Below are 27,739 nucleotides of genomic sequence, written 5' to 3'. Positions count from 1 at the left end.
GTAATGAGGCATAAAAATCAGAAATTGTTACAAGAAAAATAAAGATAAAATGCTTACTAGTGCCTAACTTAAGAAACTATAAATTAGTTGCAAAGTAAACTTTCTCACCTCATGCTCTAGCAGATTACTGACTTTCAGATTGGGATCCCTGCACCAGAGTTCAACACCTGTTTCCTTTTGTCTTTTCAGGGTATGGAAAATGAGGTGGGTAGGGAGAGAGAGAGGAGTATCTTGAGGTGTTTGCCTCTGCTTTTTATAGTTCCAGTCCCATTCCAAACATTTCCAACAGAGAACCAAGAGACAATGAATCTGTGTGGAAGGATGTTCCTTGCTTTTTTTCTTCACCTGTTTGAGTTTCCTTTGTTTCCCTTCCTGCTTGATGATCTTGTTTACTGCATAAATGCAAATTAAGGCACATTCCTTTGCTGAAGACCTCTTTTAGCAGGGCTGTGGGGTTTGGAACATGCGTTAATAACATCATACAGCAAATCTTATAACTTCACATACAATATTGCCACACATATTTTATCAGGATAATACTGACCACAAATTATGAGTTTTCAAATGATACATTACAAGGCATACCTCGTATAAAGATTATTACAGTAGTGTGTAGGTGTGAATACAGGGGTGTATACTGGCACAGTCAGAAAACCCTTTGCTGAAGAAAACAACGGAGTGTCCCAATCTGTTGGATTTTGCACCACATTTTTAACAAGTTCAGTCAGAGTTTCTCTGATCTGCTTACAAGTTTGTACACATCTTGATTGCAAATATTATGTGCTAACTACTTCTGCTAAACTATCTGTTCAATCTTGTATTTAGCAGTGACACTCTGAACAGGGGCGGCTCCAGGCCCCAGCATGCCAAGCAAGTGCTTGGGGCGGCATGCCACGGGGGGGCACTCTGCTGGTAGCCGGGAGGGCGGCAGGCAGGGTGCCTTCGGTGGCACGCCTGCGGGAGGTCCACCGGAGCTGCGGGACCGGTGACCGGCAGAGTGCCCCCCGTGGCATGATGCCGTGCTTGGGGCAGCGAAATGTCTAGAGCTGCCCCTGACTCTGAATACCTTTCCCAGATCTGAAGAAGAGCTCTGTGTAGCTCGAAAGCTTGTCTCTCTCACCAACAAAGTGGGTCCAATAAAAGATATTACCTCACCCAGATAAAAAGGTTTTTATCTAACATACATAACAGTTAATAAACCAAATATATTTGTTTTGGCAAATACTAGTAGTCAAATATAATGAAAGCTGAGAATATACAAATATGCGATTCCATTCTTACTTTTTTTTTTTTTAAGAAACTCCTTGGTAATCAAGTCCTAGGAATTTGGTAAGCTGTGCAGATACATAATCAGTTCTTTTTCAATGTCCAGGAAAGCCAATCTGGACAAGCATTTGCCACCCCTGGGTGTTGAATGTAAATGTCTTAATGCTCTTTAAAGTTGAAAAAGATCTTTCTGCCATGGTTGTAAAGTAGGGAATAGTCAGAATTATGGCAGACAATTTGCTGACCTCAGAGAAGCAAGTATGTAAATTCAGCATGTAAATAATTCTATACAAGTCAAATGCACCTTCTCCTTGCAGTTGTTCTAAGTTGTATGCAGCACACAGTTTGAAATGCAATTAATTAATATCAAAAAGTCAAATAAGATGCTTCTCGAGATTCGAGAACATCAACTCCAAAATGTGTCTGGAACTCTCATGAATCTTGTTGGATTCAGCAACTGGACTAACTGTTTGCTGACATTGTCAATAACCTCAAAGAAGAGACACTTATATGTAGCCTAGCTTTCTCTAGCTCTTTTTTTCCTGAGCTTCATGTGCAACTAACTCCAACACCTCTTTCCAAAACTCGCCAAAAGTTTATCTCCTATATCGAATTTGCTCTAATGTCTCACAAATCTGCTTGATACAAAATTCAATATTATACATCTTGGTTTGAAGAACGTCAAATTTCCCTTCTGTCACTTCAAATATATCACTGTAGAAGCAAAGGAGAAACAGAAACTGAAAATCATTGAGCATGGTCAGAAAACCCTGGCTGAGGAAGAAGACTGAGCATCCCAACCTGCTGGATTTTGCACCACATTTTTGAAGAGTTCAGTCAGAGCTTCTCTGCTCTGCTTAACAGTTTATACAAGCCTTAGTGAAAATTCCACCTTGTGGTACAAACAGAAGGCAGCCTCCATTGAACTATGTTTTGAAGAATTTCAGCCTGCTTTGAAGTTGGAGAGAAAAATGCAGATATTCCTTCTAAATTTTTGAAGAAAATCTGATATTCTCTGATATTGTTTGGTGCAAGACTGAGACCAAGATTTAAAACATGAGTGTAGCAATGAACAAAAAGTGCAGGGGGGGACATCTCACAAACACAGTTTCCAAAGCCCACTTATGTCACTTGCAATTACTGCTGCACCATCATATGTCTGACCTACCAACTTGTCTCCAAATTTAAATTCTGGCACACGGTCTCAGCATGCTGCCAAAGGCCTGCTGCAGTTTGATTGTTGCTAACATCAGTAAAAGTAACCAAGCATTCTACATCACCACCATTCTTGGTCATGTAATGCAGCACAATTGAAAGCTGAGACTTATTGGCAATACAGTATCTGAGGTTTCATCAAGCAAACTAGCAAGAAAAGTTTGTGCTGCTAGCTCTGTTCTATCATGGATGATTCAGTTGTACACTTGCATGCCATAGCTACTTTTTTCTGATGCACAGCCAGCCAGGAAATCAGCTTCCTGAATATTCATGTTGCCTAGGCAACATGATGCAACTTGGAGTATTGCGTGCCTTCCCAACGAAACAAAAAGACAGCCAACACGAACAGATTGATTACATACAGAGCTTTGGAATGCTTCTAGCATAAAACATTTTTTTGTGAATTATGGGGCATGCAATACATGCATTGCATATATGCACTCCACTGACCACCGGGCCTTAATATTTAAATCCTTTGGAGCTCTGTCAGTGTCACGTTCTGGTGGAGAAATTTTCTCCTGGGCTGCACTTATCTGGGTCCTCTCCACTTATGGGAACAGAAGGGACAATTGAAGACTCTGTTAGCATCTATGCATTACATTTTGATGAGTACCTATGGTAGTTCTTTTTGTGATGAAAAATGTGGTATCTCTCTCATGTGCTCAGAACCATACTCAGAAATACAGTTGGCTAAACCCTGTTAAATTTTTAGAAATCAATCATAAGCGTGTTTTGGTCTTTTTGTTGCTTCCCATACAGCAAAAACATATCTGTGTAAGGATGGAATGACTGAATAGAACACATAATCTCTAGAAGCTGAGGTACAGTCATTCGTCATACTATGTCTAATAATTCTTTATCATGTACTTCAGATACAGCAAGTAAAATTTTGTTGTAGTGACTTTTCTGGTCCCCTATTTCTATTACATTCTAAAACTATATATCATCTGGTATATTAGATAGTAAGCGACTTACATTATATGATGTGCAGTGTAGCACAGTTGCCAACGTTCACGTGGTAAATAAGCACCCTGATTTTCACAATAAGCCAAAAAAGAAGCTAATCCCATTTCAAAACAATAAGCCAAAAAAACAAGCCAATCCCTAAGAATCCCAACACTCTCTGTGACTAGATCCCCCCAGCGTGCAGTCTGGGACTGATGGGCCCATTGTGCATCCCTGACTCTCTCCCCACTTTGCTCCTGCTTGCCCCCCCTGCCCCTGCTTGCTGGGAGCCAATAAAGCCAAATAAAGCTAAAAACTAGCCAACAAGCAACTCACGCCAGTTAAGACAAAAACAAGCCCAATGTCTGTTTTTTGCACGGGTTTGGCATGTCTACAGTGTAGTTGTAGCCGTGTCAGTTCCAGAATATTAGAGAGACAAGGTGGGTGAGATAACACCTTTTACGGGACCAACTTCTGTTAATGAGAGAGACAAGCGTTCGAGCTACACAGTGTAGCCTATCTCTCTCACCAACAGAACTTGGTCTAATAAAAGATATTACCTCACGCGCCGTGTCTCTCTTACCTTAAACTCTCAATGTTAAGCTAAACTAAACCTGGACATCAAAACAGCCAGGAGGTGGCCTTCAGACAAGATTTATAATTCATACGGTTTCTATCATGTGCACACTTGCTACTGCCATTTAAGTACTTTATTTAGGTACAGAAGATTTAAGTTTATTAAAAATATTAGCAACTGTGGAACTTTAAAGGATTCTGTTTGGTAGATTTTGAAGTATTATGAAAGTCTCATCTTTGACCGGGAATTTTATTTTTCTCAGGGCTGGCAGGTAACATAAAACAGCCTCTTCATTATAATATTGCTTGTGTAATATCTTCCAAGTTGCAAAAATAAGTGTAATAGAACAGTGTCTTACAGAAGTTAAATGATGCTGAAAGGATGAAAATGCTGCACTTATAAAAGATGTCATGCTAAAAAAATTTTCTTGAACTAGATTCACTGAATGGAAAACAAATATTGTGATATGAAAACATGACACACTTCCTGCATCCTGACATAAACTATATAAGACATTTTTCAGGGAGTGCATGTCAATATTGAATAGCAGCATTGTAACTGTCTACAACTGGATTCAGAAAAAAGAAAACCTCATCTTAATTTTTCCCTTTATAGTGATTCTGTCACTCACATTGTGGCAGAGAACAATTCTTGTGCTGAAGTTTTGGAATGGCTGAGAGGACACAAGATGAGGGACAGTTCAAGGTTCGAACTCCTTGATATCTCTTGGTTCACAGCTTGCATGGAAGCTGGAAAACCAGTGGATTCAGAGAAAAAATATCGACTCATGGTAAGTCAGATACTTCAGTGTGAATGCAGGTTGTTTGACAATAAGCTTAAAAGTTAGGCTAATCAGGCAACTCTCACTTTCCTTCAGTGTAAACTTGGGGTATGTCTACACTACCCGCTGGATCGGAGGGTAGTGATCGATCTATTGGCGATCAATTTATCGCTTCTAGTGTAGATGCGGATAAATCAATCTCTGATCGCTCTGCCGTCGACTCTGGAACTCCACCACACTGAGAGGCGGAAGCAGAGTCGACGGGGGAGCAGCGGCCGTCGATCCTGCGCCACAAGGATACAAAGTAAGTGATTCTAAGTCAATCTAAGATACATCGACTTCAGCTATGCTATTCTTGTAGCTGAAGTTGCGTATCTTAGATCGATCCCCCCCCAGTGTAGACCAGGCCTTGCTGTTGTGAATTTGCATTTAAATACTGGTATGTTTAAATGCTTGCTTGAAAAATTCATATTGTTTTAATAAATTCAAAGGAAAATCCTTTTAGATAGTCATAGTTACCATGATCTGGTATATTAGAACTAAAATAATACTATTCATTATTCATATAAATTTGGTGCCATTAAAGGAAAAAATTACCTCACTCAAGAATTTACCTTTGCTATGGTATTTGTGATATTCCCACAAATACTTAAAATGGTAAGTACCTCAGACAGCATGGTAAATATAACTACGCTGGGTGGTACATGTCCCATTTTAATAACTCCCACTGTAATATTTTGCATTTTCAAAACAATGTACAAACATTTAAACCTGTACTGTGTAGAATTGATCTATGTGCCCCTGAGAATCTGTGAAAGGACTGGTGATGTAATCTGTGTGTAAAGGAGTAGTCATTGGAATTTAATATTATAGACTTGGTTCTGGTGAGGAAAAATATGGTAGGGAATACAGGGGTTGTTTTATTGTACTGTGTCACAGAAAGATCTGTACTGAAGAGGATACTATAGTATTTTTTCCCTATTTTGCGAATAGTGCAGGACCCCTTGTGTTGTGGATTGTGACATAGTAAACCGCTCTTAGAACTGCACTGTAGCTGATAAGGTAATACTGCAGTCAGGGTTTTAGTATTAAATGGTGTTATTCTGTAGTACCGCTGCAGGCTGCACACTGTGGAGTGTGATGTACAGTGACAATATCCCTGACAATATCCCTACAAGCTGTGTACTGAAGATGGTGACTTAGTACCACTGGATGATTTACAGCAGTGATACTTAGACCTGCATGGTTCAGGAGCCAAATTAGTGAGAAACATTACCCAAAAGAGCCACAGTAGTGTGAATTCATTGTTTCATTTACTATAGTACTATATATTCATATTCAAACAGTATGACAGAAGAAATATTTTGTGTGTGTGTGTGTGTGTGTGTGTGTGTGTGTGTATGTATATATATATATTCTCACAGCAAAATGACTGACCAAGTATTATATTGAGTACAATTGGTTAATAATGTAGTAAAAACATACGTTTGTTGGCAGAGGTAGGGGCCTGATCCAGAGCCCTTTGAAATCAATGAGAAGATGTCTATTGACTTTCAAAGGGCTAGGATTAGGTAACTCTAGTACCACTGTAGAGCTATATTGTAGAAAGTGATGGACAATAGGACCCTACACAATTTGCAGTGTATAGCTTAGTGTTGTGTATAATATGTACAAATAATCCAGCAATGTCATTTTTTTCTTTTTATTCCTCTTCTTCTTGTTTATTAAAATATGAAGAATGATCTTCCTATTAAATACCCCTGAAATACTGTGGTTCCTGGGTCACTTTCCAGTGCCAGAAACCAAATCCTGATACGGAATCTAGTCTCTGAGATTTAAGATGGGAGAATGCCTGTTTAGTAAGATTTTAAAAAATGAGTACACCAGGTGGCACTATTGCTCTCAGGCTCAGAATAATATGGTAGCATGTGTTTATATTTTTATTGCTCATTTTCCACTGAACCTGCTGAAGGGATAATGCTCTAAATAAATTCAAGCAGATCATAAATAAAAACAAAATACCATATAATTATCACATTATGCAATCTCTCAGAGAGAGAGAGAGAGGTCATGAAGGTATGAATTCTGGATTACTTTCAAACTTAACTGACTGAAAATGTTCAAAAAAGCAAAACTAAACCGAACCTTTAAACTTTATTGAGTATTTAACTTTGAGATGCAGAGTTAAACCAAATGCCCCATTATTTACTTTCAATTTAATGTTGGCAACATCTAAATTCCCACAGCTTCAAATTTTCAAGAAAATATGCTAATATAGGCTGTGATTTTTTTTTTTTAAGGGAGGGAGTTCAAATAAACCTTGGTAAAGTTTAATTTCTTATCCGGATATCAATAAAAACCCTAGTGAACAGTAATCTGCATTAGTTTTCTTGCATGTATAGTAAGAGGTTCTATCTGGATTTCTGGAAGAGCTAGCCTTACTGAAAAAGCAAGTAATACTAAGGTATGATCATTATGTAACTGTGAGACCAATTCTGCAAGTGAGATCTTCCACTTGTATCAGAGTATAAATATTTCATATAAATAAATGCAGAGCCTAATAAGCACAGTACCACATAGTTATAAATGTGTGTAATAGTTAACTTAAAATATGCATCGTTTAGATATTTATTACTTTAAGATCTACTTTTGTACAATAAAATATTTTAAATACAGGAAAGAAAAGAGAATGTAGAAGTTCAGCAAATTTAAAACAGTCTCATCATGACTGTATTACCAGGAAAGGCTCTGTACAGAATTCCTTCTGCGTCAAGGAATGAGAGAGGCATGAAATCAAGGTTCACTGTTTATTAAAATACTAGGCCAAATCCATGTCTCATGTAATTGGAGTTACACCACGTACAAATTTGGCCCATTATAATAGTCTTGTTAAATGTAAAATGAATGTGAATTTGAAAAATCTAAGCTCAGGCTGTATCATGAAGGGTCCTTTTCTAAAAAGAATGGATGGCAGTGGGTAAAAATTTTGTGGGAAATCCTGGTCCCACTGAAGTCAATGGCAAAATTCCCATTTACTTCATAGCATCAAGATTTCACCCTTCTGGTTTTATTGGTTTATTTGGGTTGCTGGGGTTCCTCCAGGACTTTTGTTTTAATTACTAGAAGGTAATGTCCATGTCCATGCCCGTGCATAACAAGGGGAATAAAAACAGGTTTACAGACCATTATGTAATAAATTAATTAAAACCTCTTTAAAATACAGTTTTTTCTGATTGTGAATACCTTGGGAGGTACTCTGATACTGAAGTGATGGACACAATATAAAAACCAGAACTAAGCTGATAGGAGTTCTTACTGTAATATCTTACTGTTCATACTGTAATAATTAGCCTTTGCGGCTGCCAGCTGCTGTTACATTTCCTAGGCTCTTCAGATGTGGCGATTAAGCCTCATCTTTAAAGGAAAATCAAAATATTTCTCTGTTCTACAGACTACTTATTAGGGCTTCTGCCTCACCTACAACAAAGAATCCCTCAATGCACCTAGCCTGAACATCATATTTCAATCAGTTTTGTTGCAGTGACAGCAATGACATAGTCAAGTAGCCTTCGCAGATGTTGTAATGCAATTGGGGGTCCTCAAATGTTGGGATGCAGTGATGTTTCCTGGCTAATGTCAATAAAACATAAGACAACAAGGAAGCTTTAAAGAGAAAGGGGCTAATAAGAAAAAAAAGATTAAGTCATGAGGCTTAGGGAACAGAATGGGAGAAATATTTCATGTGGTGCTGACACCCCCACAAACAAAATGAAAACAGGAAACTAGCCTGATAAACTCATCCCCACCCTGTCCTCTTCTCCCCACTCATACAGTTCTGGAAGTGAGCATAGCTTGCTAGTATGAGTTTTCCATCTTCTTGATCTATGCAGCTGGATCCACGTAGCTAATAAAAATGTGTCAGGCTGACCTTGCTGCTGAATGAATTGGCCTGCGATAGGGTCAATAATATCCATAACTGCTGATTATTTTTTGGGGGGGAATTAAGTCCTTAGTTGGCAAGGGGTTAGGTTTCAGCACTTCTATGCAGTAATTAAATTTGAAAGATTTAGTTTGGACTGTGATAGATATCGTGGTGTACTGCAGTCCTGTAAAGATGAAAAGTAATAATGTGGTCATAAAGGGATTAACTGGGTTGCTCAGATTATTATGGGTTGGAGCCACTCTTCCTTTACTTACAGTTTAGGTAATGTCTGTTTTTACCCTCTCTGTTGCTATGTTGTTGAATAAAGCAACAGATTCCTGGGCTGCCATCCTCTTCCGAGTGTGTTCATAGAATCATAGAATATCAGGGTTGGAAGGGACCTCAGGAGGTCATCTAGTCCAACCCCCTGCTCAAAGCAGGACCAGTTCCCAACTAAATCATCCCAGCCAGGGCTTTGTCAAGCCTGACCTTAAAAACCTCTAAGGAAGGAGATTCCACCACCTCCCTAGGTTACCCATTCCAGTGCTTCACCACCCTCCTAATGAAAAAGTTTTTCCTAATATCCAACCTAAACCTCCCCCCCGGAAACTTGAGACCATTACTCCTTGTTCTGTCATCAGGTACCACTGAGAACAGTCTAGATCCATCCTCTTTGGAACCCCCTTTCAGGTAGTTGAAAGCAGCTATCAAATCCCCCCTCATTCTTCTCTTCTGCAGACTTAAACAATCCCAGTTCCCTCAGCCTCTCCTCGTAGGTCATGTGCTCCACCCTCCTAACAATTTTTGGTGCCCTCCGCTGGACTCTTTCCAATTTTTCCACATCCTTCTTGTAGTGTGGGGCCCAAAACTGGACACAGCACTCCAGATGAGGCCTCACCAATGTCGAATAGAGGGGAATGATCATGTCCCTCGATCTGCTGGCAATACCCCTACTTATACAGCCTAAAATGCCATTAGCCTTCTTGGCAACAAGGGCACACTGTCGACTCATATCCAGCTTCTCATCCACTGTAACCCCTAGGTCCTTTTCTGCAGAACTGCTTCCTAGCCATTCGGTCCCTAGTCTGTAACAGTGAATGGGATTCTTCCGTCCTAAGTGCAGGACTCTGCATTTGTCCTTATTGAACCTCATCAGGTTTCTTTTGGCCCAGTCGTCTAATTTGTCTAGGTTCCTCTGTGTCCTGTCCCTACCCTCCAGCGTATCTACCACTCCTCCCAGATTAGTGTCATCTGAGTGTTATGCACTGAGTAGTTCCTTTACAAAAGAAAGATACTAGCATACCCTCAAAAATAACACAAAAGTATCTGTGGTTAAGCTAAGCCACACTGGGGACACATCACTTGGAAGTAACAGAGGAGGAGAAGGACCTCGGAGTATTGGTTGATCACAGGATGACTATGAGCTACCAATGTGATATGGCCGTGAAAAAAGCTAATGCAGTCTTGGGATGCATCAGGTGAGGTATTTCCAGTAGAGATAAAGAAGTGTTAGTACTGTTATACAAAGTACTGGTGAGACCTCATCTGGAATATTGTGTGCAGTTCTGATCTCCCATGTTTAGGAAGGATGAATTCAAACTGGAACAAGTACAGAGAAGGGCTACTAGGATGATCCGAGGAATGAAAAACCTGTCTTTATGAAAGGAGACTCAAAGAGCTCAGCTTGTTTAGCCTAACCAAAAGAAGGCTGAGGGGAGATATGATTGCTTTCTATAAATATATCAGAGGGATAAATACCAGGGAGGGAGAGGAATTATTTAAGCTCAGTACCTATGTGGACAGAAGAACAAATGGATATAAACTGGCCATCAGGAAGTGTAGACTTGAAATTAGACGAAAGTTTCTAACCATTAGAGGAGTGAAGTTCTGGAACAGCCTTCCAAGGGGAGCGGTGGAGGCAAAAGACATATCTGGCTTCAAGGCTAAGCTTGATAAGTTTTTTTGGAAGGGATGGTATGATGGGATAGCCTAATTCTGGCAATTAATTGATCTTTGACTATTAGCGGTAAATATGCCCAATGGCCTGTGATGGGACACTAGATAGGGTGGGATCTGAGTTACTACAGAGAATTCTTTCCTGGGTGTCTGGCTGGTGAGTCTTGCCCACATGCTCAGGGTTTAGCTGATCACCTTATGTGGGGTTGGGAAGGAATTTTCCTCCAGGGCAGATTGGCAGAGGTTTTTTTTTGCCTTCCTCTGCAGCATGGGGCATGGGTCACTTGCTAAAGGATTCTCTGCACCTTGAAGTCTTTAAACCACAAGCTGATGACTTAAGTAGCTCAGCCATAGGTCAGGGGGTTGTTTTAGGAGTGAGTGGATGAGATTCTGTGGCCTGCATTGTGCAGGAGGTCAGACTAGAATATCATAATGGTGCCTTTTGACCTTGAAGTCTGTGAACAAAACATGGACACTATTCACAAATCAGGGTAAAGTTAGAGAGAGATTTGACCTCTAAGAAGCTCCCATAGCCTTTACAGCACACCGTAAATTGCAGCTTTACCCATCACTTTTACTCTGACTCCCCTTTTTGAGCCAATATTGTAAGATCTCTAGTATGGCACTAAATTTGCACAAGTGAGGTAAAAGCTGTTTTGTTGCTGTTTTGAACAATAAACATGTTGAATCTGAGGAGGTCAGCCAGAGGAAGTGGGGGATTTTCCAAATCACCATTGGGATTTGGATGCTCTTTTCTCATTAAAATGATCGAGTATCTAAATCTCTTGGGCGGATCTGGAAAATTTCAGCCATATTATCCATATTGTATGCAGAACCCAGGCACTGGTGCAGATCAGTAACTGACTGCAAAGTATCCAAACTTCAGATAACCCAAGATTTAAAGACAGAAGATAGAAAGTGAAGGGAGTGATGGAAGGCATCCAAGTGAGTATGGTCACACCTCAGTTTAAATACACAGATCAATAGAGCTTGAGGCTGTGGTAGTAAGTGTCTAGTGGCTATCTTCACTGAAATAAAAACATTCATGGATAATACGTAAAAAGCGCTCTTTTATTAAATCAGTGAACAAATAGCATTCCTTCTATCTATACGTTCATAGATAAGACAGTTGTGGTTTTTCTAAGAATGTATTCTGCATTCTGCAGCGCACTCTCACCACTTTTTTAGTGCAGCTTGGCTTGTATTCACACAATATACTGTGTTTAAAAAACGTTAAATCTTGTTCATTCTCTCTTTAACATTATACTTTTCTTTGTTCCTATCATATATGTCTTTGTGTCTGCATTGATTAAAAAAATTAAAATAGAGCAAAGTAGGCCTTTCCAAGGTTAGCCATGAACCTAGGACTCTCTTACACTGTAACCAACTGCAGTGAGACTAAGATATTCTCTGGCTCATGAAGCACTGAAAGTATCATTGTAAAAGGAATGACAATGAGCTTCTCTGTTCAGAATACTGCCATCTTAATGGTTCACTTCTACTATATGGGCTCCGTTTGGCTGAATTTATCTCACATTCAGAAAAAAGAGATGGAAAATGAGAGCAGCATTCATTTGCACCTGTTTTGGGGAAAACCCAGAGATTTGGTCTTATCCAATTAGATATTTTATATTTCTAGCATTAAAGAATCAGGAGTTCAGTACCTACACTTCTATAAAAGAGGAAAGGAAATGGAGACATGACTAAGAGGCTGGCATTCTTCCCATACATGGAAGTAACAAGCACTACAGCAGGGAAATTTATACAGAGAAACAGAGCTTTCGAAAGGTTTAAAACTCTTTTTCTCACATGCACCCTAATGGAAAATATGTGTAGATGTTCTGTAGCAGTTGTGTAGATATTATGAGCTACTTGTCAAAGCAACTAGGACACCTACATACTAGGGCATTTTCAAATTGCTTTGGCCCTTATTTAATTGACCATAATCTGAATTTTATAGGCAAGAGTGATCTAGAGCTATGGAAGAGAGAGATTAATAGATACTTTTCAATCCTATTAGTAGCTGTTTCTATACAGTGCAGTAAATTGGCTGGCAGTGGCAAGGCAAAATGTGTGGTTGGGGTTGGGGAGCTGCAGTCAGGGATGGCTCCAGGCCCCAGCATGCCAAGTGCGTGCTTGGGGAGGCATGCCATGGGGGGCTCTCTGCCAGTCACCAGGAGGGTGGCAGGCAGGCCGCCTTCGGCGGCATGCCTGCGGAGGGTCCGCTGGTCCCATGGCTCCGGTGGACCTCCCGCAAGCGTGCCTGCCGAGGGTCCGCTGGTCCCGCGGCTTCGGTGGAGCCGCGGGACCAGCAGACCCTCCGCAGGCATGCCTGTGGGAGGTCCACCGGAGCCACGGGACCGGCAACCGGCAGAGGGCCCCCCCCACAGCATGCCGCCGTGCTTGGGGTGGCAAAATGTCTAGAGCCGCCCCTGGGTGCAGTGTAATTCTTGCTGGACAGAGATATTTGGATTTGTCCCATAATCTATACAAACAATAATCTCCCATCTGTTCTCCACACTAAAAAGAAAAATAAACCTTGCTCTTATGTTTTGTTGATGATAGAAAGACAATTTCTTTAGTGTTCATGCTGGCACCTTAACGGGCCCTACAAATCAGACTACAGTAGTTATAGTTTGCATACTTTTTTCTACTGATTTCTGTCCCAAGTTTGTTCTGTTAATTATATAACCAGGTCTTGTTAATTAAAAACATAACCTTTGTGGATACTAATGGTTTGAAAAAGCTCATATAATTTTCCAAAGGCAGGATGTGAATGTGCCATCTTACCATTCTCTTGGACACATAGGAAGAGTTTCTGCTTTCTTATTGCTCTTGATATGTTCTCAGCATACCTGCCTGATACCGGGATTCAATTCCACCATGGATTATTCTTCTCAGGACTCCAGTTCTTGGATAGCTGCCTTTGCAGCCTAATGAAAATAATGCCTTACTATATATTCCATTCAGTAACATTCTTTTTGTTCACCATCTTCCCAGTGGCATTGTACATTAGCTATAATCAATCATAGTGCTTATGATTTAAAGTCAGTTTAAAAGTGTCATTCATGAAAGTATACAAGAGTGGCAGAGTAATGCTGCTGACCCTCACTGAAACACTTTTTGGCTATTCACTATAACAGCCTTAGACAGACAGGCAATAAGTTCCTTCCTTTCAAAATTGTCAGTAAATTCTCTTTCTTCAGCAGCATAAAAATTACCTTGAGTTTCTGAGAGTACCATTACATAACCGGATGAATTCTTCTATTCTCCACTGGCTCATATCCAATGGCAGCTTTTACATGAAATAATATATACATAATAGCTTATTTAGTGTGGTTGAAATTGTCCCTTTGCATACATAGTATAGAGAAAGTGGTCATCTTTCCATTGTTGAGGTGGAAGCAAGCTTCCCATTATAAGCCTGATTTTTTGTCTTCCTCTCTGACTTCACCAGTATTAAACCAGTTCAACTGGAGTATGTGTAATGACAATTTATGTTCTTTCAACCTTAACTATTCTAGTTTGGGAATCTTGCTTCACTAACAAAGAAAGCAGTGCTATTTAGGTCATACCTACTGGTGTTAGCACCACAGTATAGATGCTTCCTACATTGATGGAATGGGGTTTCTCTATCCCTGTAGATAATCTACTGTCCTGAGTGGTGGTAGGTAAGTCAAAGAATTCTTTCATCAGCCTTGCTGCATCTACTTTGGGGGTTAGGTTGGTGCAACTACAGTGGACATGGGTATGAATTTTTCATACCCTTCAGCAACATAGCTAGGTCAATCTAAATTTTAAGCAAAGACCAAGACCTTCATGTTTACACTGCATGGGTATAGTCTCTTCCAACTCCACTACTGACCTGCTGCGTAACCTTGTGAAAGTTGCTTAACTTCTCTCTGCCTCATTTTCCCTTTTGGAAACTAGGGGTAATAATATTTACTTATTCTTGTTAATATTTCAATGGGGGTTGGAAGATCTATGCAGGTATTTTATACCTCGCACTTCTGTTGGGGATGAAAAAGTGGGGAAAAGTTTCATGGGATGGAGGGAGGACTATCACATTTTTCCAGTTCAAGCACTGACTTTTGTGTAAAGTATTTTGAGATCCTTGGACATAAATCATAGGTAAGTGTAAAGTAATAATAAAAATATATTTATGGCAGCAACTAGAATATAAGCAAATGTTTGATTTAAGCAGTTGCTTAATGGCTTGTCATTATTTATCTTCTCTGCAATGTCCTTGTAATCCAGCGCTGGTTGATTCGAATGATCCATTGAGTTTTCAAGTAATTGCTACGGCCAATAGAAATCTACATGCATGGTGTTTCTGGAGAAATAGAGCACACATGGTAATTGCCGCAGAAATCAGTTTTCTCAATGGATTGTAGGAAAGTTATTTGTTTTCCCAGGAAAATGTTAAGTTAAGGTATTGCAAATGAAGTAAATGGATGATTTCACTATTCTGTTGTTTTGAGAGCATATTTTTGGTGTTCCAGACTATTTGACAGACTCAGTAGTTTTTTTCTCCTCTCTGTTCAGGTGCAACAAGCTTATCCTGCTACTTTGGATACACCTGAATCAGAAACTTCATCATTTGTTGCAGGCAGAGTCTCCCAGTATGCATGTCAAAGGAGGACCACCTTAAATAACTGCAACAAAAAGTTCACGGTAATAGATTTTCCATGAAACCTACAGCTGAGGAAAGTAAACTAATATAGTTCTCGTGTCAATGTCATCCACATTACAGTTGACAAATTCACAATGAAATGTGCATCATGAGGAGTGGAATTTATGAACCTGATGAATTTAAAGTTAAATTGATCTTAAGTGTAGGGCTGTCAAATGATTAAAAAAAATTAATTGTGATTAATCGAGCTGTTAAACAAAAATAGAATTCCATTTATATAAATATTTGTCAAGTATCAGAAGGGTAGCCATGGTAGTCTGTATCCACAAAAACAACGAGGCATCTGGTGGTACCTTAAAGCCTAACAGATTTATGTGGGCATAAGCTTTTGTGGCTAAAAACCCCCACTGCATCTGAAGAAGTGGGGTTTTTTTTAACCCATGAAAGCTTATGCCCACATAAATCTGTTAGTCTTTAAGATGCCACCAGACTCCTCATTATAAATATTTGTGGATGTTTTTCTACATGTTAAAATATATTGATTTCACTTGCAACACAGAATATAAAGTATACAGTGCTCACTTTTGCTTTATTTTTTATTATTTTTTATTAACTTTATATTTATTTTTATTATAAATATTTGCACTTTAAAAATAAAAGAAATAGTATTTTTCAATTCACTTAATACAAGTACTGTAGTGCAATCTCTTTATCATGAAAGTTGAACTTACAAATGTAGTTATGTACAAAAAATAACTGCACTCAAAAACAAAACAATGTAAAACTTTAGAGTCCATTCAGTGCTACTTCTTGTTCAGCCAGTCACTCAGACAAACAAGTTTGTTTACATTTACAGGAGATAATGCTGCCCACTTCTTGTTCACAATGTCACCTGAAAGTGAGAACAGGTGTTCGCCTGGGACTGTTGTAGCTGGCATTGCAAGATATTTACATGCCACATATGCTAAAGATTCATATGTCCCTTCATGATTCAACCACCATTCCAGAGGACATGCGTCCATGCTGATGATGGGTTCTGCTCGATAATGATCCAAAGCAGTGCAAACCAACACACGTTCATTTTCATTATCTGAGTCAGATGCCACCAGCAGAAGGTTGATTTTTTTTTTTTGTGGTTTGGGTTCTGTAGTTTCCACATTAGAATGTTGCTTATTTAAGACTTCTGAAAGCATGCTCCAAATCTCATCCGTCTCAGATTTTGGAAGGCACTTCAGATTCTTAAATGTTGTGTCGAGTGCTGTAGCTATCTTTAAAAATTTCACATTGGTACCTAATTTGTGTTTTGTCAAATCTGCAGTGAAAGTGTTCTTAAAACGAACAACATGCTGGGTCATTGTCCGAGACTGCTATAACATGAAATATATAGCAGAATGTGGATAAAACACAGAGCAGGAGACATACAATTCTCCCCCAAGGAGTTCAGTCACAAATTTTATTAACACATTATTTTTTTTAACAAGTGTCATCAGCATGGAAGCATGTCCTCTGGAATGGTGCCCAGAGCATGAAGGGTCACACATAAATACCTTGCAATGTCAGCTACAAAAATGCCATGCGAATGCCTGTTCTCACTTTCAGGTGACATTGTAAATAAGAAGTGGGCAGCATTATCTCCTGTAAATGTAAACAAACTTGTTTTTCTTAGCTATTGGCTGCACAAGTAGGACTGAGTGGACATGTAGGCTCTAAAGTTTTACATTGTTTTGTTTTTGAGTGCAGTTATGTAACAAAAAAAATCTACATTTGTAAGTTCACATTTCATGATAAAGAGATTGCACTATGGTACTTATATGAGGTGAATTGAAAAATACTATTTCTTTTATCATTTTTACATTGCAAATATTTGTAATAAAAATAATATAAAGTGAGCACTGTACACTTTGTATTCTGTGTTGTAATTGAAATCAGTATATTTGAAAATGTAGAAAAACATCCAAAATATTTATTTAATTTCAATTAGTATTCTATTGTTTAACAGTGTGATTAAAACTGTGATTAATCATGATTAATTTTTTTATCATGATTTTTTTTGAGTTAATCGCGTGAGTTAACTGTGGTTAATCGACAGCCCTACTTAAGTGTAATTATGTCTTTTAAGTGTTGCTATTGAAAAGTTAGCTTGGTGGATATTTAAATGCTGTATTAATAGCTTTCAATTGCTAATTTTAAATATATTACTTTCAAAATACTGTTCTTATAATATGTTTAAAAATATCTTTTGACCTTTCATTACAATATCACCTGATAGAATGAGGGCCCAGCTATACAATGAGTTGTTAGAACATTTTATCTAAAATGGATTGGTCTTGGCCAATCAGAATGCAAAGATATAGTACAATTTTGAATGTTTTCCATTATGCAATTCCATGAACTCTGGTTGTGAAGCTCTTATTTTAATAATAATTTTAGATATGAATAATCATTCAAACATATCTTAATTTATTTAAGCATTTTAGGATAAAAAGAAAAATGTAATTACTTTATAGTTAAATAGGCATCTCAAATATTGTCATATGCTGTACTTACCTTCCTAATATTATAGATCTGTACACCCTTCCTGTGTACTTCATGTATTTACATAAGTGTAACTATAAAACACATCTCTAACTACAGTTCTGTTTATTAATAGTAATACTTGACACGTACACTCTGTGTGTGTGTGTGTGTGTGTGTGTATATATAAAATTTTATTTATAAGATCCAGATAAATATGTTAAAATGGAACTAAAGTTGAGAATAAATACTCATAATTTAAGAGTAAAAACACTGTAGCGATGTTCTACTTAATCCAAAACCAAGTATTACAAACCCTCGAAAGTCAGAATTAATGTTGAATTTAAAAGAAAACTAAATATTTTCATGTCTGGAAATGCAGTTAAGACACCCTAACAACTTTATATCCTTCCTGTAGTGATGCTATGTAATAATCATGTGACTATGATTTGTGCATAATAGTGTTTGTGGTCCTAGATGAGATTAAACTGATTTTAAGAATACATTAGATTTTTTTTTCCTCTCATGGCATCATTACTATGTGGCATTTGGATTAATGGTCTTTGTTGTTGTTCTTCATAATTGAAATATACTACTTGAGCAGGAATTGATTAACAACATTTTCCCCTGGAGAATTTAAAAAAACTTGTCATCTTTCAAAAAGGCTAACATGTCCTATTTTGACCCACAGTGAAATTGAGGCTACACGCTACCCATAAGCAGACACTCTCTTTCAAAATGGTCACTGTCTTCCACTGTCCCTAAAAGGAGTGAGGCCAAGCCATGCTGAGGAAAGTTCGTGGGCCCCTATGTTGTCAGGACCTGTAATCTCCCTCAAGGGTATTGGGAACAATGGTGGTTCCCATCTACATTATTCATGTAGCTGGAGTTGAGTAACTTAGGTCGACTTAGCCCCATAGTGTAGACCTGCTCTTAGTCACTGTATAGATCAACTATTTGAGAGATTGTGTGGCGATTAGTCACCCTTGTCCACATTAAACTATTTACTTTTTCATCAGCTTCACTTTCAGATAAAATGGTTTGTTGTGTATTTCCTTCTTGATGGTGTCATCTAACTAGTTGACAGAGCTTATGAGCCTATCAAGCATTTCCGTCTCAAAGCTACAAAGTGGACCTGCTTGTTAGGGCTGCTTTCCTTTCACACCTAAAAGTTGCAATGATGTCAGCTGGGGCCTTGCACTGCAAGGAATGCAGGAGTAGATTCCCTTATCTGGAGCAATAGAGGTCACTTTGCCTAATGTCACAGGAGTTTGATCTTCAGTGTTGTGTTGTGATGTCAGTCTTGTACTAAAATCATAATTCATATACTTGAATAAAAGTATTCCAACAGATTTTTCAGTGCAAGTACTTAACTACAATGAAGCATCTGTATAATTCAGTTGTGCAAGCTGTGGGCAGCCAATCATTAAATGACAAACTGTCTCTGGCTCGCTTACATATAGGTCCAAACTCTCTTGAATTATGTGTTGGTGATAGAATCTCTTTATAACAGTTGTATTCTAACAGTTGTATTCATGTTCCCTTTGCTCTCATATTTTAGGCAACCAGTGATTGCTTTTCTTGGTGCTAATGATTTTTGGCTTTTCCTACTACTAGATGGCATAGGATGAAAGAATTATTTGCTTCTGCATTCTTGAATGAGCTCTGGAATTCTTCCTTTACCACTGACCCTTGAGGCCCTGGCGTCCCATTTTAAGTTCCTCTTTTGGAAGAGCAGTTGCTGAGTAGAGGCAATTAAATGTGACATCTCCTATACTACCTACCAGAGCAAGAAAACAGGCATTTTGTTAACATGGCAGTGATGTGAGAGTGACAAAGCTTAGGTTATGCTTTCTTGGGAGATATGGTCCTTGGTGACTACTTTCAGGCAATAAAACTTTAGTCATCAGTTTGTATACTGAATCTCAACCCATATGCACTTGGCAACCTAGATCTCATTAGGATGGCAACGATATTTGAATTGATCATGTGATGACAACTCTGTGGACTAGTGTAGGCCACGTGTAATAGATATGCTCGATTATCTCATATTTCCTTGTTATTGTATGAGCCAATGACTTTTTAATCTCACCACCTTGCATGGTCTTTCATACCAGCAACTCTCAACCACCCCAATCAACCCATTTGGGCCAGATTTTACCACTCTTATACATATTAGGCTTAATTCTTTGATACACCATAGAAAGGGGAGGCTGCGGTACCATGATTCTCAGCTGCCCATCCTCAGCACAAGTTACAGCTGCAGGGAAGCAGCTTTAATTATTGCCACTAATATAAGATCCCTCCGGTCCCACCCCAGCATGCCTCCTCCCCTCCCTGAGGGAGTAAGGGGATTTAAGAGTTCCCCTTAGACCTCTGCACAGGCTACCCAGATTTTGGGGCCAGATGTATAGGTAAAGCACTTATTTTGTCCTATTACCCTACCATCAAGCAGGTGTAGGGGAGGAGAAAGAAAGGTGAGGAGTGGGATATGGTGAGAGTCTTGGTTTTGCATACATGAGCCAAGTGATGGGTATTGTGTTTTGCTGTTGTCTTATGCTAGCAGCACACTACTACTTCCTCAGGAGCCGGGTACAAGTGGTGTGTGAGGTAAAATGCCTTGTAGGACTACCCCGGACAGTTTAATTACCATCCGTTGTTGAAATCTGTGCCTAAAGACACAAACTATCCCATAGTATGTAACAGACAGAATACATGAAAGTTTCTTAATTTGCAGAAAACAGGGAAGAAAAAGAAGGGGGAAGGTACTTTAAAAACCTATGACTGTTGAATCCATGAAATGAAGTGATTAACACAGACAATCGTAAGAGCTGAGATGGAGTTATAAAAGCTGTATATATACCATAGATTAGTAGAGAGCACCATGATTTCCTTTACTTATTCAAACAACTAAAGGTCTGATCCTGTAACCCTGACTCCATCAGCAGTCCTGTTGTCTAATTGTGTGAATATGGATAATTCAGATGAGCAAGGTTGCAGGATCATAGGATGATATGTTGGACCAGAGGCTGTTGTTTAATACATTTTCTTTGCGTCTGTCTTAAACGTTAATATTATGATAGAATATAATAGCAAAGTAGTGTTCTAAAATTAATGTATGAATAGCGAGTTACCTTTCTCTCCCCTCAAAAAGTGCACATGGGAAGCTGCATCTTGTTTTTATGTGATAAAATAAACACTGTCATTCGGCTTTGCCTAAGAGGGAGAGTTGATTTGAATATTAATACCGGCTTGCAATAAAACTCAAGACAGACATTTTTCTTAGAGAATAATACAATTTAATTCTTACAGAAGAAGCTAATTAAGTCAGAGGCAAATAGTTCTGTGCTTCTGAGGCTTATTACCAATGTTATTGAACGTTACTCTGCTCTGGCTGTTACTCATGGTAATAAAGATGTGAATGTTTAGCATGGATAAGACTCAGACTTTAAGGCCAGAAGGGATCATCTAGTCTGACTTCCTGCACATTGAATGCCACAGAACCTCACCCATCCAAAGACACCTTATTGTCTGTCTTTCCATTTTGTTAGTGGAAAAAACAATGGTTGTTTAATTTTCTTTTCTGTTCCTTTTGCATGTGATTATTGAACCTAAAGGAATATGTTACAAAAGTCAGCTGTCTCAGTGACTCTAGTAACTTAATAAATTTATTTTTATTATTTTAAATCGGATTAACAAGGCCCCAGCTTTAATTTTACAATCAACTTTGAGTTCTTGTAGGTGGAAATACATTAAACTAGACATATGCCCCACAACATCCTCTGGCTCCTCAAGACATAACATTTTTAGAAGAAAATTTCTAGATGATGTGTCAAAATAGCAAGATAAGTTATGCTCTATGTGTACTTAGCCAAAAGGAGTAGGTGGCTTGCTCAGAAGAGGAAATATCTCCTATTCATTTTTGAAAATAATTTGGGGGAGAATCCTATCTTGAACACAGCTAGGATATAAAATACTTTTAGACCCTGCAGCAATCACAATTTACACCCTATTTTTGAAATTATGCTACTTCCTTTGGCAATATACTTAGTACATGTGATTTCCTTAGTGTAAGTGATTTCCTTTTAGCATTTTGTGTTTTAACATTATACTATATACTTTCAGGTGCACAGTCAATAACCAGAATCAATACAACAGTGCTGGTGCTCTTACAGCATTGTCATTCTCTGTCAGCGATGCCAACCTTGAGTGCCTGTTTGTCCTCTTCTTCCACAACTGCCTTCACACGTTCTTCCAAACTATATGGAATACTGTTGTTGTGTCCTTCAAATTTTCCTCAAGATCCACTTCTACTGTTATATCTACAGGAAACCAAGCATTTACTTTTGACTTCTTTGAGGGCAGTTGGTGTTAGCTGATATTTACATTTTTATTATACATAAATGATTCAGATCCATCTGGTTGCGCTTAGAATCTTATTACTGCTCCCTCATCATCTTCCCCGGCCCCCTTCGCTTATTGTCTTAAAATTAGGTTGTAAGGTCTTTGGAGCTCTTTCTAGGTGTTTGTACAAGGCCTGATACAATGGGGCCCTGCTCATGGCTGAGGATTTTGAGTACTACCGTGATACAACTAAATAAAATAACAATAATAATCCTGGCTTGTTTACTGTGAATATCAATGAATTATTCTTGGCCATTCAGAATTATGGGGCTTGATAAAATCTGACTATTTAGTAAATTCAAAATTACTTGTTAGGATTTATATATAATATATATTTTTCCTGAGTCTCCTAATTGACTCATGATATAAGGCACGATTTACATTGGTGACAGTGAGAGGAGAATCAGGCCCATAAGAACATAAGAATGGCTATACTGGGTCAGACCAAATGTCCATCAAACCCAGTATCCTGTCCTCTGACAGTGGCCAATGGCAGGTGCCCCAAAGGGAATAAACAGACAGGTTATCATCAAGTGATCCATCCCCTGTCACCCAATCCCAGCTTCTGGCAAACAGGCTAGGGACACCATTCCTGCCCATCCTGGCTAATAGGCATTGATGGACCTATCTTCCATTAATCTATCTTGCTCCCTTTTGAACCCTGTTATAGTATTGGCCTTCACAACACCCAAGGAGTTTCAGAGCAAGACAGTGTGTTGTGTGAAAAAATACTTTCTTGTGTTTGTTTAAAACCTGCTACCTATTAATTTCATTTGGTGGCTCTTGTTCTTGTATAATGAGAAGGAGTAAATAACACTTCCTTATTTACACTCTATACCACTCGTGATTTTATAGACCTCTATCATATCCCCCCTTAGTCGCCTCTTTTCAAAGCTGAAAAGTCCCAGTCTTATTAATCTCTCCTCATATGGAAGCCGTTCTATACCCCTAAGTTTTGTTGCCCTTTTCTGAACCTTTTCCAGTTCCAATATGCCCACTGTACTTAAGCTGATTATTCATTATGAATCCTATTTAAATTAACTTGTGTCTATTTTGAATGGATAAAAATATAAGAGTGGCCATACTGGATCAGACCAATGGTCCATCTAGCTCAGATGGTCCATCTTGCTCAATATTCTGTCTTCAGAGAGTGGCTGGGGCCAGATGCTTCAGAGGGAAAGAACAGGGCCATTTATCAAATGATCCATCCCCTGCTGTCCAGTCCTAGCTTCTGGCAGCTGAAGGTTTAAGGACACCTGGAGCATGGATATACTTAATAGGTCCATCCTCTCCACAAGCTATCAAGTCATAGGAGTTGTGGCTAAAGTGATATTTATTTATTGCCCTTGAATAATAATGACTCTTCATAATAGTTGACTTATAAGAGTAGTCAAAAGATTGTCCTGCTGCCATTTAGTGCAATCTTTCAAAAGATGTTGGTCATTCAACTAAGATAATAACCTCTTAATCATACACCATATCCCTGACTTGAAGGTCCATATCTTTTCAGTGCCTATATCTAGAGTTCCATGCATCAAGCTCATTAAGGTGATCTATTACTGTGGTTCATGAGAAACAAAGTTTCCTTTGATGTAAGACCATGTATGTGTACCAATAGCTTCACTGTGGATGGTGTTGTGAATTTCTATTCTGTTTAGTTCCTGAACCTTGGTTTTATTTTAATCTAGTCTGGTGGACTTAGAGGAAGAGAGAGGTGAGGGCTATTGTAGAGACTTTACACAGCACCTGTTCATCTAGGAAGAGGAAAGTAGAAGACCCTGTGCCTTCTCATGGGATTTCAATTTTTTTGGTTTTAACTGAAGGATGGATTGTGTTAAAAACAGCACACTCTAAGAGAAACTATTATTATGTATTGCTAAAAGAAGAAGAGAATGCTGGGAATCTGCCCTTGAAGAAAAGTGAGTCTCTGATTTTAGGCCAGCATAAAGAGCCTATGATAGAAGCAAATAGATAAACTCTAATGACCGGTGATTGCCAAGAGAACCAGGAGGTGGGTAGGCCATTCTAATACACTGTTTGTAATCTGAACACTGAAAATTCAGACAGCAAATAATGCTAGAATTTAGAAATCTAGAGCAAAGTGATATTTAAAACCCAAGAAAGCTGAGAGAAGGAGCTGTTTCTAAAAGAGTTGAGAAAATATTTAATGGAATTACAAAGCTACTACGTGGCTACAAATTCTATGCAGTTGTGCTTGTGGGTAACATTCAGTCTGACTATTTGGAGTGGTAGCTACACAGCTGGGGATTTAAGAACTGAATACTATAGGACAGGAGATAAAAATGAATGTAATGTTCGGCCAAATGAAGTGAGTTCCATCCTGACTGCTAAGTCTTTTCTTCAGGTGGAAAAGCCACCAAGAATGACAGTGGTCTCAGGCCAGTCTGTGTCTTGACACAGTGAAATAGGTTTTGATATGTTATTTCTACATTAGAATTTTGAGAAGAATCCAGTTCCATCCTGGCAAAGGTTCATAGACCATACAGATTCAAAATGTTGTAAGCACCAATGTAACTAAACTACTTTGTTGCTTACAGAGAGGTCATGCAAGAGCTTCACACATATTTTACATATAATGCAAAAGAGGACCAACTTGTATTTTTATTAGTTTTAACTAAACTTCAAAGTTCTCTCCAATACACCCCCCCCATACCTTTTCACTGAGCACAGTGAAATTTGTATGCTTTTGTGTCAGAGCACAGTTGGTCCTGAAAGTCAAAGGGTGAAATCCACTTGCAGCAACATTCTTTCAGCATCTGAATTTTAGCCATGTCACCAGCATGTGCTAGACAGAGGACTGGGCAAGGAAAGGAAATTTTGCAATGAAAGCATTTCAGAAAGTGAAGAGCTGAAATTTTGCCCAGCTTTCTTTCATATTTAATTAAAGCCTCATCCTCTGGAGATGATGAAACTCTTAAATCTGTTAGAGATCTCTAGAAATTTGGTTTTCCACTAAGCTATTTTCATTTAAACTATCAAGCTGTATTGTTTTTCATCAATAAGCAGGGTAGGATACATCAGCCTTTTAAGTTAAGAAGCCCTGAAGGGTTAGAATTGGTCAGTGGCCAGTAACATTTTCCTGATTATATCACTGCACACAGATTTCATCAGTGATATCCTACTAGGCTGCAAGCTTTTTTTGATTCAATTTAAGAAAATTAAAATCTCTTAATTCAGAACTGTTTCATGTGCCTTCCCTCCACCCTACCTCTGCAGAATATTATCCAATGCACTCCTATGGCATTGAACAGGTAGCTACTATTCTTGGAAATAAGTTGCTTTTTTAAAAAGTAGAACAATTTTATAAAAAAAGTCAAAACTTGCTTAATGTAAGAAGAGAGATCTATAATTAATTGCAGTATTTGCAGGAAATATTTTGTACAGCGAATAATGCATATTCAACACTAGTTTAATTGTTTATTAAAAAGGGCTTAATGAGCTCTGCAAAGGCAGGAAAACACTGAATAATGCAAACTAGACTGAACGAAAGTGCTTTGATAATCTTTTCTCGTTGACTGTCAACAACCCCTGACTAAAATGATACATCTGATTGTCTTCTTAAATAAAGGTAGTGAACCAGCTTTTCCAAGATCTGTCTACCCTAAGCAGAAAGCAGTAACTACCTACTTAAAATAGCAGTGCTATTGTATTATATATAGCTACATTTATCATGATAGCTAATGCCAGCTCAACTTGAACTTCTATTTAAGTGTTCAGGTGAAAGCTTGTTATTTGGATTGAAAAGAAATATCCTTAGACTTCATTAGTTTATAAGTCCAAATGAGGAAGAAGACTCCTTTAGTCACTGCAATGTGGACACTCACCTCTAAGTGCCTTTTGGTGGCTAGGTGTAGTATTGCAGGGTTTTTTCATACTCCTGGTGTGCCCTGCAGGCTGCCAGCTGACACTGGTAGGTCTTCAGTGGCTTGGCCCTCCAGCCAAGTCACAAAGTCCAAATGAATGCATTCCAGGGTAATAGAGTCCAATAAATTATCAGTTCTCTTGCCCTCACTAGGGTCTTCAGCCCCAGCTTTAGGCCCTTTAAATTCAGTCCTTTGCTTGGACTCTCAAATAAGCCCTGTCCCCCCTCACTCTTGAGGTTTATGCCACTGTGACTGGTAGGGGAACCCAGGCCCACCTCTATGCTGGGTTCCAACCCAGGGACCCTATAAACAGTTGCTACACACGGCTTGATTTCAGCTCATTGCTGCTTTCTCCCTGGGCCACTTCCTACTTGGCCCCTTTTTGCTCCACCCTTTACCTTAAGGTTAGATTTCTTAGGTCCTGTCTCTGCCTGCAAACCCAGCAAATGCAGCCAGAACCAAACTTGGGTTATCCCTTAAGCTCCTTTGGCCAGAGAGGAGCACCCTCCTCTGCCCCTCCAGTCTCAACCAGGGATTGATCTCTCAGGCCCTGCAGCTCCTTTTTTCTGACCCTGCTGGGTGCTGATTGGCTGCTTGAACTGCTGTGAGGCCTCTGTAGGCCTCTCTAGCCATGTCTCAGGGACCCTCTTTCACTGGTCCTTTCCTGACACTTTGCTGCTTCATGGGTCAGGTTGTAGTTAGACCATAGGGCCTCCTGAAGGGAGCTGCAAATGCCAGGTACACCCTGTCACAATCATGTATCATTATTACATACTGTATAGCAATTACGCAAGCTGTCCCACCATGACAAGGCACGAACACCAGAGGACAGTTTTGTCTTGGTGTTGAGCTTCCTTTCGGCTTTCACCACTGGCAGTCATATGGGACATTGACTCCTGAAGGCCATCACACACAGTAATGGTCGATTTCTCTGTCGCTGTTTCCATAACATATTTTGTTTTTTATGGGATGGGATTGTTAACCCTGTGCCTAACCCCCAACCTGGAGGATGAGGATGTCTGTTTTGTCTGGCCCCGCCCCACAGACCAATCTGACATGGTTGAACCTACCAGAAGCAAAGAGCGCCCACCGACACAGATTCTGGGGATCATTAGAGCACACAAGATGCAAACTCAAGTTTTATCAGACCTGCGTATTTTCAACACTACTTTATAGTGCTGAATGCTGGGGAATGAGAAAGTATGACATGTCCAAACTGTCTTCATTCCATACAAACTGCCTTAGAAAAATCCTCCGTATCTTTTGACCCAGAACAATCTCAAACCAAGATCTATTGACACAGTGCAGCCAAGAGGATCTGAGCACCATCATTGCCAGGAGACATTGGAGATGGATTGATCATGTGCTTCGGATGGAAACTGATTCCATCACCAGAATAGCAATAAGATGAACACCTGAAGGCAAGAGAAAATGAGGCCACTCGAAAACCACATTGTGAAGAGCTGTGGAAGCCGAGCTGAAAAACCTGAGGCACAGCTGGGGAGCCATTGAAAGACTTGCCAGAAACAGACAGGAGTGGAGGAGCTTTGTCACTGCCCTAAACACTAGAGGCATAATAGGAACATGATGACGATGATGATGATAGCAATTACCTGCTGAAATTGTTTTCTACATATATCTG

The 27,739-nt window shown here is 39.1% G+C and overlaps 1 protein-coding gene and 1 long non-coding RNA gene across 5 annotated transcripts in view; one reads left to right on the top strand and one right to left on the bottom strand.

Moving 5' to 3' along the window:
* The window catches only part of DNTT (DNA nucleotidylexotransferase), a 212,132-nt gene that overhangs the window by 85,077 nt on the left and 99,316 nt on the right, over positions 1-27,739 (top strand). For all 4 annotated transcript variants that reach the window (XM_039482983.1, XM_039482981.1, XM_039482982.1 and 1 more), the window contains 2 exons: positions 4,619-4,793; positions 15,208-15,336. In XM_039482983.1, the coding sequence (XP_039338917.1) occupies positions 4,619-4,793; positions 15,208-15,336 (304 nt within the window). The remainder of the gene's footprint in view (positions 1-4,618; positions 4,794-15,207; positions 15,337-27,739) is intronic.
* Positions 115-26,776, bottom strand: LOC120369535. The gene is made up of 4 exons (XR_005583207.1): positions 26,059-26,776; positions 22,014-22,131; positions 20,944-21,025; positions 115-447 (listed from the first exon to the last, which is right to left on the bottom strand). It is a non-coding gene; the product is annotated as an uncharacterized LOC120369535 (long non-coding RNA).

Source organism: Mauremys reevesii, linkage group 7 (assembly GCF_016161935.1).
Source record: "Mauremys reevesii isolate NIE-2019 linkage group 7, ASM1616193v1, whole genome shotgun sequence".
Classification (NCBI taxonomy): domain Eukaryota; kingdom Metazoa; phylum Chordata; order Testudines; family Geoemydidae; genus Mauremys; species Mauremys reevesii.
The sequence above is the reverse complement of the archived record's forward strand: the minus strand, read 5'-3'. Positions and strand labels throughout refer to the sequence as shown.